The sequence below is a fragment of the Myotis brandtii genome, unplaced genomic scaffold (genome assembly GCF_000412655.1).
Source record: "Myotis brandtii unplaced genomic scaffold, ASM41265v1 scaffold494, whole genome shotgun sequence".
In the NCBI taxonomy this organism is placed as follows: domain Eukaryota; kingdom Metazoa; phylum Chordata; class Mammalia; order Chiroptera; family Vespertilionidae; genus Myotis; species Myotis brandtii.
Genome location: NW_005368860.1, coordinates 1,963,904 through 1,979,897, shown reverse-complemented (window position 1 = coordinate 1,979,897; position 15,994 = coordinate 1,963,904). Strand labels below are relative to the sequence as shown.

The window sequence follows — 15,994 nt, the reverse complement described above, 5'->3', positions numbered from 1 at the left end:
ATAGGACCTTCCAGACAAGGTGTTTGCACAGTGAATACATAGTTTTCGAATAAACCAGAGCACTGGGTACTGGCAATACTATTTTACTGAAAATCTGGAGCTGCACAAATAGTTCTTTAGAACATAAAACTAAATGGATTTATACGTACATTCAGCATTTTTAAAGAGGCAGTACAAAAGTGTGTTTTGCTTCTACATGATATAAATTGCATATAATACCATGATTTAAACAATAGTCTATTATCTATTCCATGAGATACATCTTACTCAGAATGTCTGATGTTTCCCACGATAAAGGGAAAACATGAAGTTTATATGAGCAGTTGAGTTTCATCCTCTTAATTCATTTTAGTGATGGTGGGAAGATTTAGGGATAATCCTTTCATCAAAGTAGAAGAAGAAATCAAGTTACAGTACTGTTCTGAACTCATCAAAAATGAAATTAGGCACGTGTGCTTCAGCAACCTGAAATAATAAAACGAGTTAAATTATTCATAGTGTTATTCAGAACACATGCAACATTTCCCAAATGAAAACTGAAGAAATGAGGATATCCTTCTAGCAGGGGGAATCCCAGGGAGCACTGGCCTCAAGGGGTGGGCCACGCCTTGAGACCACGCTTCTGTTCCTGGTGTTCTCCATCCTGGTGCCTATTTTCTTGGCACTGCTGACATCTCAGGGGATGCTGCCCAGCTCCCCGTGCCTGCAAACCTGAACTCTTAAAGGCACTGTGATGTGCTAGGAAGTACTAAGAGGTAATATCTTCAGGAAGTCTGGCCAGTGACCAAGCCAGAGGGGGATGAGAAGAAGGCCCACATAGGCACCCATTCCTGAGCTGTTCTGAGGGGTAGGATGGGGTGGGGTGTAGAGCTAGGCAATCTCCAGGTGCTAGAAATTGGTATTTTTTTAAAAGCAGTGCTTAATTTTTTTTTTATTATAAAGGTATCAACTGCTTATTAGAGGAAATTTAATAAATGCAGGAGTATAAGAAAGAATCTGATCTCAATCCCTTAGAACTAAACTGATAATTATTTTGTATTGAATTCTTCCAGATTACACACACACACACACACACTTAGGAAAACAATTCTTGAAAGGTAAAAAGGGGTGTGTCATTTTTGGAACAGTGGTCATATGTAACTTTAGCTGTAACATGAACTTAACCCGGTTACTTGGAGAGAACACACCACACCTGGTTGTTTCTCTACCCTGGCACTGAAGGAATTCTCTCCTGGACTGCGCATCTCACCTCCTCAACTGGGGAAGCTGCTGCCAGGGGTACGGTAGACCTTCTGTCTCCTTGCGAAGCTCTTAGCATGGTGGAGAAGGAAGGACGTCTCAGAGCTGTGTGCAGAGCAGTGGCGAGGGGACAGGCATCCCCTGAGAATGAGCTACTGAACTTCACTTCTAAGTCGGGGCCACGCAATACCACCTTTTTACAAAAGGCATAATGCAGTTCTTTATTTATCACTTACCCTCCTGGGGAGTTTTGTGTACCGAACATAATCCTCCAGGAACAGAAGGGCACCTACAACATCTGCAGGCATTTCAGGGACCTTCTGGCTGTAAGAGAACACTCTGGATCGATTAACTGCGTTGCACATGGGAGACCCCCAGTCAGGATACTGAAATACGAACTCAACGACAGATTACTAAATGCAGTCAAAGAAACACCTACAAGAACACTTTGATTCATACCAAGTCATTATCCTGCTCGCCTAGTTTCATAGTATAGCGTAGAGGATAAACTGTGGTTCACGTGGACCTGGCCGTCTGTCTGGACTCACCCCTCGGTATCCCTCAGCGCTTCATGGTTCAAAGACTGGCAGGCCCCCGAACAGGCCACATTTCCCCATGCCCTCCAGCCTCTGCAGCTACTTTCCCTCTGCATGCTTATTTGAAAGTAAACTTCTACCCAGCTTGGGTACTTCCTCCTCGGCACAGTCCGCCCTGGCTCCCGTGGGCGGATGGCCTTTTCCTTGTGCTCTCAGTGTGCCTGGAATCTTCCCCAGGCCTCTTATATTTTCGGTTGTTCATGTCTTCATCGTTCTGTCTCCAGTACCTGGGACTGTGCCTGGACCAGTACTGTATATTTGAAGGTGGCAAGTAAATACGGCGTCTTGTAATTTTCCATATGGATCCTACTCATGTATTTATTCACACAGTTATAGTGCCAGCCACTCTAGAGCTGGGAATGCAGCAGCATGCATGATGGTCATCTTGTGCAGCTTACATTACTTTTCTCAAGATGAGTTTTGGGTATGAGAACTATTTCCAATTTATGTACAGATTGGCATTTTCTAAACAAAGGATGCTATGGAAATGGATTACTGATGTATTTCTCTAATGATTTTTTGCTTTGAAAAGAACGTTTAAGATGATTGCAACTGGAAAAGTTCCCACTGCTCTCAATCTTTCAGGTGTGGCCAGGGCTACATTTATATTTGCTCTGCTTGGAACCAGGGAAGGAAGGCTTCTCCATACATCTCGAGTCCCTACGTCACTTCACTTAGCCAAATCAGAAATCCTGAGCTGCAGCTTGACCCCTGTAAGCTGGTGACCTCTCTCGGGTTGCCAGGAACAAGCCAGACTAGAGGCACACTTACTCCTTTGTAGTCATTATTGAAGAAGAAACAGGAGGTGGACCCCCCAACTCCTGACAGACGGTGCACTACGACTGGGGGTGGCCGGGTGTGGAGGTGACTGGAAACCACCGCCCTGGTGCCACTTGAACGAGTCCTTGGCCTCCTCTCCTCTCCCCATGGCCCTGGGCGAGATTCATCAGATTTTTGGGGCCTGCTACTTTCCTTTGCAATTGCCCTTATTTTACGATTGTGACAATTTCTTTATTGAGATTTCCCCATCCTTCCAAGTGCTCTTCTATATTTCAATTGTTAAAAAATAAATTTGCTCTTTGAAAAAGGCCGACCACATGTCCTAGAAAAATATCCAGTGTTATTCTAACTGTGACATAAGACCGGGGAGGGCTGGCCTGGTTGAGGCCCACGGAGAAAAGATGGCAGGATTTAAAATGAATATAAAATCACTATGAGCCACTGGTATACAGTGGATGTCAAGGACCCAGTACTGCGATTCTAGGTGCACTGAGGGGGACCCAGAAGGAAGGGGTGTGATAACTCCTCCACCCCACTATGAGCCACTGGTATACAGTGGATGTCAAGGACCCGGTACTGCGATTCTAGGTGCACTGAGGGGGACCCGGAAGGAAGGGGTGTGACACCCCTCCACCCTAAGGGGAGGCTGTATTTGGAATCTGGGAAAACACACTGTGAGATGGCCAAACTAGTAACAAACGAGAACCCCCGGAGAGGTCACCAGTACGTCAGGGAACAGGTGGAGCACTCCCCGAAAGAAGAGAGAAGCCCTAAGGTGGCGGGACAGTAACAACCTGTGGTGATGATGCCAAGGAAGGAGACAGCTTTATTCTGTCTAATAAAAGGGTCGGAGAAGGCCCAGTGAATGACGTTTCCAAGATGGGAGGGCATTTTCCGCTTATTGTGTGCAATCAGGAACCTTTCAATGATGAGAACGACTCTACCAGTGTCTGGTGTTGCCTTGAGAGGTAATGAGTGCCTCACGGAAGGGCGTGTCCCAGTGGAGACCGGATGACTACCTGCCCGGGACACCTGAGAGCTGATCTTGCCTGTGGAAGGAGGCAAATAAAATGGCCTCTGAAATGACGTCCGATCAGCAGAGGGCTGGGAAGACCATCCTCGTTGTCTTTAAGTCACACTGACACACGCGGCCAGGTGGTAATCTCCCAGGTTTTGAATGTGTGACGTGACAGAATTTCAGTTAGCCGGGCTGAGCCATTAGGGTACCAGAGAAGGAGGCTCAGGACCCAGCATCTCACGCAAATAACTTTTTGGGGAGGGGGAAGAATGAAAGGTTTACAAGCTTTGTATTCAATAGGAACTGGGGTGTGATTTCGGTCTCATTACACACCAGGGCTCGAGCTGTGTCCAGCGTCTGACAGCCATGCTCCCTGCCTCCCACCAAGGGTGTGGAGCTGTACCTGGCTGTGGCCCAGCCAGGGCACGCAGGCTCCTGAGGTCTGAGAGAGGCATCCCCGCACTAATCATGGTCGTGACTCATTCATGCAACATCCCTGTGAATGTACCTGGAGCACCCTGGGCAGGGCAACTAAGGAGGGGCCCACCTTAATTTCCTTGAAACAAGGAGATGTGCCCTGACTTGCTTTATTGAGCAGGCTGAGCAGCCCATCCCCATCTGCCCGGCGAGGCACTAAGAGGAACCTGGTGTACCAGGGAACGCCCCTCCCGTACGGGTCCCATGCACTCCTGGCCTACGTACCTGGTACACTGCTCCACTGTGGAGCGGATGAACTGGCCGATCAGAGCCAGGAACTGCTCCGTGTACCGTGAATGAAACTGCTTCAGCAGGGTGAGCAGTCCCAGGACGAGCGGCGGCCAGTCCACGGGGTCGGCAGGTTTGCGGCAGACCATTCCTGCAAGGAACCGCAGACCACCAGTTACACCACCAGGTCAAAGACTGGCCTCTGGCGACGTCCAGTCAGTAGGGACGCTCCTGTTTGGGCCACATCCTCACTGGCACAGGACTATTTGGAAGGAATAATAACCCTGGACTACATTTTGAGTTAGACCCGGGATTGGTGGGGGCTGCTTGTGGTCTGAAGGATTCAACATGATACAACAATTACTCAGTTTTACAATTACCATCACTCTGTCTTTTGCATTATATAATTACAGCATGCGATTGTAGAAAAATTTAAAGATATAAAAAATATAAATGAGCCTGGCTGGTGTGGCTCAGTGGTTGACCATCGACCTATGAACCAGGAGGTCACAGTTCAACTCCCAGTCAGGGCACATGCCTGGGTTGTAGGCTCGATCCCCAGTAGGGGGCGGGCAGGAGGCAGAACCATAATCAGCTGCCTAAACTTTACAGAAAGGAAAGAAGCCAAGGCCCCACACCTTTTACAAGTTGAATAATTAACCACTGGAAATAAAGGTGGACTATGGTAGGTTGATAGGAAATTCACTGTCCCCATTTCATGGAGGGGCATTAAGTTTCAGAGGCCCAAAGATAAGGATTTTATAAACATAGATTTAATTAAGAAAATATGTGACATAGCATTCTATACAAAGAGCTGTTTTGTTAGTTATTGATCTATTGATATTGCTACTTATTGCAAATAATAGATTCATCTCATACCTAGGTTTTTGTTGTACTGAAGTTTTGGCAATTGAGCGATCAGAAATAGAAAGTTGACAACGGGGAAGTAGGGTAGGCGCTTGGTTGTTATGTATATCTGGAAAGAGAAAGGTACAAAAAATGGATGTTTTTTCACATTGCACAACACTGCAGAACACATTTATAAATGGAAGGGTTCCTTTTTATTTCAATTTCCTTTTCAGACCACCTAAAACTAGGATGTTCCACTAATTTGCTGCCTTCAGAGTTTATTTAACATCACCGGATTCCCGAAAACATAAATACCTATATAATAATTAGCCCTCTGGGAAAGGAACAATTTTGCTTAGAGATTAACAGCTACTCCTCCCTCCTCACAATCCTCTGAATGTCATTAACAAAGGGAGGGAGGAAAAGAGTGATGAGCAAGAGTGGGATAGAAAGGAAAGCAAGTACAATAGTCAAGGCAAAGCTGGAGGGAAGAAGGGAGGACAGAGGGAGGGTGGGGAGGAGGCAGAAGGAAGGAAAGCTCCACAGGGCTGCGCGTGGCAGGACACACGCAGAAAGCAAGCAGATGTCTCCTGTCATTTGCTGAGCCCTGGGCAGTGTCACAGAGCAGTCTCCCTCCCAGTTCACCTGGCAGGAGGTAGATACTTAGCCCTCTCCCTCCCCCGCAGCAGCCTGAGTACAGGGTCGCGTTCTGGCTGGGGAGCAGGGCTCTGCTTAGACTGCCTGGCTCCACACTAACTAGTGAGGAGCCCAGGGACGTGATCCACCTCTGAGCCTCAGGTTCCTCACCCAACAATGGCATGTTTCATAGAGTTGCTGTGAGACCGAGATCGACTGGGACAAGATCCACTGGGACGAGGAACATGATCCGCCTCTGAGCCTCGGGCTCCTCGCCCAACAATGGCACGTTTCAGTGCTTGGCTCGGTGTAAGTACTCAAAAAATGTGAGCTGCTATCTAGGTTCATAATCTTTTAACCAAAACACCCAGGGGATCATACAGATTTCAAAATTTCACGTTATAGATTTTACCAAGGTAATATAGGGCGAGATAACATCCTATAATCAAAGTCATCAGAACATGAACGTTCACAGGAACAGGTGTTGCCACCAGAGGAGATCTGATACCAACTTGTGAGAAAACGTCCAGTTCTCAGGGGACTTCGGAGGTCGTGATTGCAGGGGCATTAGGAGCCCCAGGCTACAGCTGTGATTACCATCAGACACAGCAGGAAGGATCAATGCCACCATTTGGTTGCAATTCAGGTATCAAACCCTGGACAAGCCTAAAAGGAGTCTCTTACAGACAGAGCCCGTTTTGCTTGTTAAGGAGCTCTGGCAAACACTGTATCGTCTGAGTCCCTCAGCCAGAGTCAGGCAGGAAAGGTGTGAGCACACCCTCCTGTTACCTGTGGGAAAAAGGAGCTCAGAGGGGCGGGGACTTGAGTGAAGGAAGGGAGGTGCTGGGATCTGAACCCAGGTTCTCCCAGGACTTTAGCCCAGTGATCTGCTACTCGGGCCAAAGCGCCTTTGTGGACCACGTGTCTCCCACCACACCATTATACATTTTAATCATCAACCTTATTTAGTGGGTTGTGAATGCCAGCTGCCTCCAAGTAGGCTGTGATTTCATATAAGAGTGTGTTATCTTCTTTGGGGTAAGGCAGGGAGGGGTCCTGGTAGTGGGCTTCGATGTCTGCTAGGAGAGCCCTGCGTGAAAGAAACACAAAGCAGTGATACATGTTAGAAACTCATGGAATTTTACAACAGTTAGTACAGACTATGATGTAATCTTTCAGGGCCTCAGTGTCCTCATCTGGAAAATGAGGGCTTGATCCTTCTCATTCTCCAGTGCCAGGCCTCCAATTTAACCTCAAATTGCTTTAGCTTCTGGAATTCACCCAGATCAAATGCTTTCACCACTCAAGTTTTGTGAACTGACTGAACTGTTTGACCAAGAAGCACGAATTACTTATCTTAAGTAGGGAGCTTGGAATGAGAACAACTCATTGGAGAAGGACTGTACCCAGGATGTGTGCCCAGAGCCACGCCTCGCAAAGAAAACACTTCTAATTGCCCACAGGATGCTCAGTGACTCAGTCCTGTGGACAGCCAAGTGGGGGTTTTGGTAACAGTTGACCCTCGAACAACATGCACAATCGGAAACCCATGTATAACTTTTGGCTCCTCAAAACCTACATACTAATAGCTTACTGTTGACCAGAAGCCTTACTGATTACATACACACTGATTAACACATTTTGTAAGTTATATGTATTATATGCTGTATTCTTAAAGTAAGCTAGAGAAAAGTGTTAAGAAAGTCATAAGAGAAAAAACACTATAGTATTTATTGGGAAAAAATCTACATTATAAGTGGACCCAAACAGTTCAAACCCGTGGTGTTCAGAGGCCAACTGTAACTGCTTTCTCAATCTGTGCAAGTACCTACTACGGTGTCTGGTATGTGTTAAGTGATCAATATTCGTTGGTTGAAGAAATGAATCCATCAAGAAAAAGACAGACACACACACACACCAAGGGACAATACGGGAAGCAGCCTATTCATCCAGAGAGCCTTCTTACCCAAAAAGAACTTAACATTTTGAGTAGGTACGGAAGAATCGGGCTCTTTCAAATGCTGGCACTTACTTATTGAGATTCTCCAGGGCGGCTGCCAGATGTTTGGAGTCAAATCGACAAGAGTAATTTAATTCGTTGGCAATCTGTTGTCTCAGAATCTGCATCTGCCCCACCTGTGAACAAGCGAGAGAGAAAGAACAGGTGGGGCAGGTGGGCATCTCAGCGACGGGAAGGAGGCAAACACTTTTTACTGGAGGGTCACAGGTTCTACAGGAAAATGGGGGGACCGCCTGGACTGGCTCCCTGCTGAGAGCAACGTCACCCCGATGGAGCACAAGACCCCACGCCAGGAAACCGGATGGACTCCAGTGTGCCGACCTCAGCATAGCCCCGGGTCTAGTATTCTGCAAAGGCGCATCTCAGCGACGGGAAGGAGGCAAACACTTTTTACTGGAGGGTCACAGGTTCTACAGGAAAATGGGGGGACCGCCTGGACTGGCTCCCTGCTGAGAGCAACGTCACCCCGATGGAGCACAAGAGCCCATGCCAGGAAACCGGATGGACTCCAGTGTGCCGACCTCAGCATAGCCCCGGGTCTAGTATTCTGCAAAGGGGCCCGGTGATGCTCAGCGTTCATGGTTAAAGGTGTCTGTTTTGGAGCTCCTCGTATTATAAATTACAATGTCGAGCAGGAGTGTAATCTGCTCGACATTGCTGACTAAGGCTGACTAAGCCCAAGCGCCTTCCCCTGAGAAGTGATGCTCAGTGTCCATGTGTTAAAGGTGTCTGTTTTGGAGCTCTATGTTTGCTCTTTGGGAATAAGTTCTCCAAGTGTAGTAGCTGCTAGGAGCAGCCCTACCTCCTTTATTTGTCCTCATCGAAACAAGTGCTCAGGATGCCATTCCCTCGAATACTCTAAAATTTGGTGAATATGTGTTCTACATCACTCAGGATAAACATCATGTAATAATCTGGGTTAAAAAATAATAATCCACATAAAATCTACCAAGAAAGCCCTAACGATATAGCTTACTGTTGACCAGAAGCCTTACTGATTACATACACACTGATTAACACATTTTGTAAGTTATATGTATTATATGCTGTATTCTTAAAGTAAGCTAGAGAAAAGTGTTAAGAAAGTCATAAGAGAAAAAACACTATAGTATTTATTGGGAAAAAATCTACATTATAAGTGGACCCAAACAGTTCAAACCCGTGGTGTTCAGAGGCCAACTGTAACTGCTTTCTCAATCTGTGCAAGTACCTACTACGGTGTCTGGTATGTGTTAAGTGATCAATATTCGTTGGTTGAAGAAATGAATCCATCAAGAAAAAGACAGACACACACACACACCAAGGGACAATACGGGAAGCAGCCTATTCATCCAGAGAGCCTTCTTACCCAAAAAGAACTTAACATTTTGAGTAGGTACGGAAGAATCGGGCTCTTTCAAATGCTGGCACTTACTTATTGAGATTCTCCAGGGCGGCTGCCAGATGTTTGGAGTCAAATCGACAAGAGTAATTTAATTCGTTGGCAATCTGTTGTCTCAGAATCTGCATCTGCCCCACCTGTGAACAAGCGAGAGAGAAAGAACAGGTGGGGCAGGTGGGCATCTCAGCGACGGGAAGGAGGCAAACACTTTTTACTGGAGGGTCACAGGTTCTACAGGAAAATGGGGGGACCGCCTGGACTGGCTCCCTGCTGAGAGCAACGTCACCCCGATGGAGCACAAGACCCCACGCCAGGAAACCGGATGGACTCCAGTGTGCCGACCTCAGCATAGCCCCGGGTCTAGTATTCTGCAAAGGCGCTCGTATTATAAATTACAATGTCGAGCAGGAGTGTAATCTGCTCGACATTGCTGACTAAGGCTGACTAAGCCCAAGCGCCTTCCCCTGAGAAGTGATGCTCAGTGTCCATGTGTTAAAGGTGTCTGTTTTGGAGCTCTATGTTTGCTCTTTGGGAATAAGTTCTCCAAGTGTAGTAGCTGCTAGGAGAACAGGTGTCCCATATTGAGAACAAATACCTCCTTTATTTGTCCTCATCGAAACAAGTGCTCAGGATGCCATTCCCTCGAATACTCTAAAATTTGGTGAATATGTGTTCCATCCACATCACTCAGGAATAAACATCATGTAATAATCTGGGTTAAAAAATAATAATCCACATAAAATCTACCAAGAAAGTCCCCTAAAGATGCTACACCCAAGTCTAGGGGTCCTTAACCTTGTTTTTGTACCTTGAACCCCTACTGGAATCTGGCGAAGCACACAGACACTGTCTCAGAATAATTCTTTCATGTGCACAAAATAAAGCAGATAGGATCCTGGGAGCCAACTGTACCCAAAGGTAATTACCAGACTATTAAAAACAGATTGGTGAAACAGTTATGTCAACACAGTGCATCAACCACTGTAATTCCCAAGGAACAATGAGGTGATAGAAACTACTTAGGGATCTGGTTTGAGATAGACTTCAGCCTGCTCCCATAAACTTGTTGGCATCATAAAGACAACAGTATAACTTTCTGTGCCAGTACATTTCTTATGTTCCATTCTAGGAAAGGTATCCCTAAATGGTTAGTGATGGGAGTAGAGGGGCACGAGGGGAGGCTGTTTTATAAAACAGCAACAACAAAGGGGAAATGAACACATTTACTCTGAGTTGTTGGGAGCAGAGAAAAATTAAGAAAAAGAGAGTGGCCTTCTCTACAAACAAAAAGACAAGTTATCATTTAGATAAATGGAGCTTGTAACAGTTACAGTGTTAAATGACCTCAAATGTATTACTTTCGACCATTATTCTTACCAGACTATCATTCTACTTGGGTGAGGAAAATAAAAGCCTTTGTAAAAAATGCTATTTATAAGTGAGAAACCGTTTGTTACAGAAAAATATTACTTTAAAGTCAGAATAGGGTAAGCCAAGAAAACAGTGGGTTCTCTCAAACCACTAAAAAATGTGCCTCCAACCTTGTATCTGGCCCATCTAATTCCTTGCTTAATTCCAGATACTCAATGTCAAGGGTTCCCTTGAAAGTACCAATCTAGAAATGGAAACAAATAAAGTCAGTTTAACATAACTTGTTCTCATTTAAAGCACACTGAATATCGGTGACCAACACTTTCTCTTTTTGGTGCTTACTTACTCCAAGCCTTTCATACAACACTGGAGCTCATTCTACCCATTTAATTGCCTATTTAGAGATATTTGGATCATCTCTTTTGCCATGATTTCTCTAGAAATACAGCAGCCACTAGCCACATGTGGCTATTTATTTAAACTGATTAAAATGAAATAAGATTAAAGGTTCGGTTTCTTGGCCTCCCAAGGCACGTTTTAGGTGCTCAACATCAACTCGTGGCTCGTGGCTATGGTCACTATTGAACAGCAGGTTATTTCCAAGGTGACAAACTTGTCCCTGGGGCTTTAGGCAAAGGTCACTAAAGCACAATACTTGGCTACTGCAGAGTCACCAGCTATGACAACGAACCGTGGTCTGTAACAGACAGTGGCCTTCGAACTGCCTGGCCACCAAGCAGAACACGCCCAAGCTTTCCCCGAGAACCCGTCCCCTCCCTCGGCTCCCACAGACCGACCTCAGGCCACTCCTCACTCTGCCCAGGTTTTCCCACGATTAGAAACTCGGCCTGAGAAGCTCTCAGTATTTGAAAGTCACTTGGTGACGGAACATCAGGTTTCATAACAAGAGGCCAAAGGCTCCTAGTGTTGCCTATTCTGTTTGTTTCTAAATTAAACACACACCCATAAACAACTCACTGAAATGGTGGGAAATACATTGTGAGTTTGGCCAAGACAACAATGAGTATTGACTCAATGAGCAACTTCTGTCACTGGGAACAAGAGAATGGAACTTTTGCAAATTCCTATGGCATTCTAGACGTTTCCTTTATGGGACACTTTTAACCATGAATCAGTTTTCCAGCAGGAAATCTAGCAGACAGACTGTCAATAGGTATTCTGAGGAGACAGGTAGCGTTTCCTTTAACTTTGTGTCACCCAACAACTGATGATGCTTTGTACATAACGAGTGCCAGGAAAGGGCTGTCGAATGTCTCGGGTCATCAAGCGACAAGAGAAGGACACTGGGAAGATTCAGAGCGCCCGTCACAGGGCCAGGCAGGAGAGCAGAGAGCGGGTTCTACAAGCTGATTTCCATCCAGCAAATTAATCTCCTCATTTCACTTTCCCGTTCATTTCCAGGGACACAGTGTCCTATTTGCAGTGTAAGGACGCTTTATGCCCCAGAGAACCTGGCTTTTAACATCCATGCAGACAGAGGGGAAGGAGATAAACGATCTGTAACCGGACAGAGCAGTCACGGAATGGACGTTTTTGTGAGATGGACGATTAATTTCCCATTTCCTGTGTGAAAGCACTTCTTGCCAAAAGGCATTTCAGAAAGAAACAGATTCCTTGAGCAAAAAAAACCCACAGGCCAATAAAAAGCATAGTCAAGAACAGCCCCAAGAGAGGAAGATAAAGAGACAAATAAATTACAGAAATAATGACAAATTGAAGTGTTTTTGTTTTAATGACAAAAGAAGAGTGGCTTTCTTTGAGCAACAAAATTATAAGAAATTAATAATTTAAAAAACACAGCATTATCACCCTTTCTTCCACAACATACCTTCATTATAGCCTCGAGATAAGCTGTCCAAATCTTCTGTGTTTTGGCAATGGCGGAAAAATAAATTTTATTCGAATTGGCTGAAAAGTTAAAATATAATTTTCTATTTAGTGAATTTGGAAAGGTTACAGTGTTATCTGCACCTCAGGCTAGTTTCAGAACACTTACCTACAATGCTTTTGAGGGGGCTGACAGCATTCATGAGGGTTTTTAAAGTATCCTGCACAGTTTTGTCTCTCATGATAATTTTCTGAAACATACTGAGGAAATTCTAGAACAAGAAGAAGGCAAAATCAAAGAACCAAATATAATGAATAAGATGAGCAAGTACTCCAGTTACCTAATTGTTCAGTAGCACACAGACTGGCCCATGTCACACTACGCTGTAAGGAGGGTCCCGGGAAGCAGCTGCCTCCGGTTCCCCTCAGAAACACCCACTTTTGGGAGGAGCTAGTTGCTGGCTTCAATGAGAAAAAGTCTTATTTTCCCAAGATGAAACTCACAAAAACCATCTGCCCACAAAAATACTATGCTGGCTGCGAGATTCTAGTTGCTTCTCGTCCTTACATACCTACCGGAGTCTCATACACGTCAGTACGGGAAAGGATGAAAGGAAAGTGGAGTGGCCCACTCCCGTCTCGCCGGGCTCACCTGGAGCTCCTTCACGATCATAAAGCACAGCAGCCTGTCCAGCCCATTCAGCCCGAAGGTCCCCAGCGTGGTCTGGATTTCCGAGAAGAGGCGGCTGCTGGTCACTTCTTGGTGTGTTTTCATGTCATACCATGTGTTCAGCTGGTCAATGTGACATGTCATCCTGCAACACAAAACACACCCAAAGCCCAGAAGCAGCTGAGTCATCCTTAAGAGATGGAGGACTCCGCGGCTTTGGGGCATCAGACATGGAAAACAGCGGGGACATGGCTCGTGCTGAATAACCTCTGCCTGCAGGCACCCAGCGTATGCACCTTCACGGCGATGCCCGAGGGACCAGGGCGGTGCACTGCACTGCACCCCCTTTTCCTGCCCTACACTATGTCGCTGGTTGGGCTGTTGCTTGGAGTCATGCCAAGAGGACAAGGTTAGACTTGGGTGTCAGGCTGGAGGACTTTAGGGCCCGGGTGTCTCTCCATGGGGCCTATCTTTAAATTTCCAGAAACTGGGGACAAGTCATGTATTATCTGCACTTTGGTAAGAAAGAAACTTTGAATCCTATGTAACATTTGAGAGTACAGTGACAAGCCATTTCCTCTTTCTCCCAGTTCTGGTAGCAACAATGACTCCGTTTGGACTCAGGAGCGTGACCATGACGACAGGCAGCCTTTTGCTGAGCACTTCTCCCAGGCCAGGCGCTGGGCAGAGCTCCTCCCGTGTGCTCTCTTTTTCTTCCTCATGAGAGGAAGTGGCCCTTTCTCTACAGGTGAGATAACTGAGGCTCAGAGAGGCCTGATTCCCACACCACACTCTCAACCACCATTTTAACGGTTCCACACGTGGGGCCGGGACCTTGAATCTCTGGTAGACTACGTTACAAGCAGATGGCCAAACCCACTCCCGGGGAGTCTGACTTGGCAAGTCTGGCATGGATTCCCAGCCCCGGCAATTTCACACTCCACACATGATGTGCCCAATTCTAAGAACCATTAGGCGACTTTACCGAAATGGAACTTGGGAGGCAGTGAGAGCCGCGAGGGCTGGGAGATGTGACTCTGGAAGTAAATGAGAAGAGCGAGAGATTTCCAGAACTGCACACGGAAACCTTTCAGGCTTCGAGGTGTGCCCTCCATCGCCCAGTGCTGGCACTTTGTCACTCACGAGGCTCCCAGCACTGACGATCAAGTCAACACTTGACCTGAAAGCCCTTATCGTGCTTAAACCCTCTGTAACTATTAGTGTGGCATCTGGGGGTAGTTTTCTAGAAAGGATTCAGTGATGAACCCGTGGGCACCAGGAAAGGAGGAGCTACAAAAGGTTTGGATCAATTACTCTTAGACAACACTCATTTCCGATGGAATTTTTGGATTAAGTTTACATATTGACAAGGGAAGTTTTGATTATCTAAGTTTCTGTGACTCTATAAACTGTGTGGTCTGCCCTTGATTCCTATGTGCCTATGTGGTCTGCCCTTGATCGCCACAGGACTTAAGAGCTGGTTCCTGGTGTGTATTCTGGGTCCACCATTTACTAACTCTGTGAGATTTTGGGCAAGTGATTTATCTTTTCTGTGCCTCAGTCACTTCATTTTTAAAAGAAGAGCTGGTTCCTGGTGTGTATTCTGGGTCCACCATTCACTCTGTGAGATTTTGGGCAAGTGACTTATCTTTTCTGTGCCTCAGTCACTTCATTTTTAAAATGGAAAGAGTAACAGTGCCTACCTCATAAGACTCTTGTAATGAGTAAGTGAAAGAACGCAGATCACGTTCTGGGAAGAGAGCACAAGGTAAGTGCTCAGGAAAAGGTTAGTTCTTGCTATGAAAGGTGCCTTGGTGCGGGCTAAGAAACAAGGTCATCTTAAAAGGCCAGGATATCAACCGACAAGTGCAAGACCCTGTGGCTGGAATATGTGTGTGTGTGTGCACGTGTGCGTGTGTGCTTGTTCGAAGACTCTTGTAATGAGTAAGTGAAAGAACGCAGATCATGTTCTGGGAAGAGAGCACGCGGTAAGTGCTCAGGAAAAGGTTAGTTCTTGCTATCAAAGGTGCCTTGGTGCGGGCTAAGAAACAAGAGGGTCATCTTAAAGGGCCAGGATATGAACCGACAAGTGCAAGACCCTGTGGCTGGAATGTGTGTGTGTGTGTGTGTGTGTGTGTGTGCACGTGTGCGCATGTGCTCGTTCATGCACACACGCTACTAGATACAGAGAAGCAATTTGTAATTTAAAAAATAATTTGATATATTGGGATGTCCACTGGTCCAAGAAAGTAGAATGTTAAATGGGGAGCAAGAGGAGCATAGGTGGCCAAACAAACCTTAGGGTTATTTTGATCTCTATCTCTTTGGACTGAGGAAAATACATAGTCTCAAAAAAGTGAATTTCAATAAGCAAAGCTGTGACCTCAGTATATGCAACACATGTGTAGACTTCGATCGTCCCTGGTGTTCAAGGCCAGTGGAGTTCAGATGCACCTACTTTGGGTCTGTGATCCGCAAGATTTCTCTGCAGAGCCGACCGATAAACGTCACAGACTCATCCACAGGGGTAAACTTTGGTATTGGAATATGAGTGGACTGGTACATACTTTGCCAGTCTTGAATCTAGAAGAAAAAAACAAATATTTGGTACATCTTTGACCAGGTAACCTAGTTATGCTTTTTCCACATCTAATCTAATAAAAGAGAAACATGCAAATTGACTGTCCCTTTGCTACCCCCCAAGCCACACCCATCAGCCAATCAGAGCGACTATATGCAAATTAACCCAACCAAGATGGCGGCCAGCAGCCACAGAGCTGGAGCAAGCAGGAGACTTGGTTTCCCCGGCGATGGAGGAAGCCAAGCTTCTCACCTGCCCTGGCCGGCTGTGGCCTCCGCTAAAGGCAACAAAGTTTCAATT

At 46.0% G+C, this 15,994-nt stretch overlaps 1 protein-coding gene across 3 annotated transcripts in view; it reads right to left on the bottom strand.

Moving 5' to 3' along the window:
* Positions 1–15,994, bottom strand: part of KIAA0196 (KIAA0196 ortholog) — a 63,509-nt gene that overhangs the window by 14,857 nt on the left and 32,658 nt on the right. For 2 of the 3 annotated variants that reach the window (XM_014548051.1, XM_014548053.1), the window contains 10 exons: positions 15,572–15,696; positions 13,096–13,258; positions 12,613–12,715; positions 12,445–12,524; positions 9,258–9,361; positions 6,784–6,913; positions 5,218–5,314; positions 4,336–4,489; positions 1,476–1,563; positions 68–465 (listed from right to left, as the gene is read on the bottom strand). In XM_014548051.1, coding sequence (XP_014403537.1) covers positions 409–465; positions 1,476–1,563; positions 4,336–4,489; positions 5,218–5,314; positions 6,784–6,913; positions 9,258–9,361; positions 12,445–12,524; positions 12,613–12,715; positions 13,096–13,258; positions 15,572–15,696 — 1,101 coding nt within the window. In that variant the 3' untranslated portion in view covers positions 68–408. Of the gene's footprint in view, positions 1–67; positions 466–1,475; positions 1,564–4,335; positions 4,490–5,217; positions 5,315–6,783; positions 6,914–9,257; positions 9,362–12,444; positions 12,525–12,612; positions 12,716–13,095; positions 13,259–15,571; positions 15,697–15,994 lie in introns of those variants that run through there. The other variant, XR_001364130.1, reaches the window with a different exon arrangement.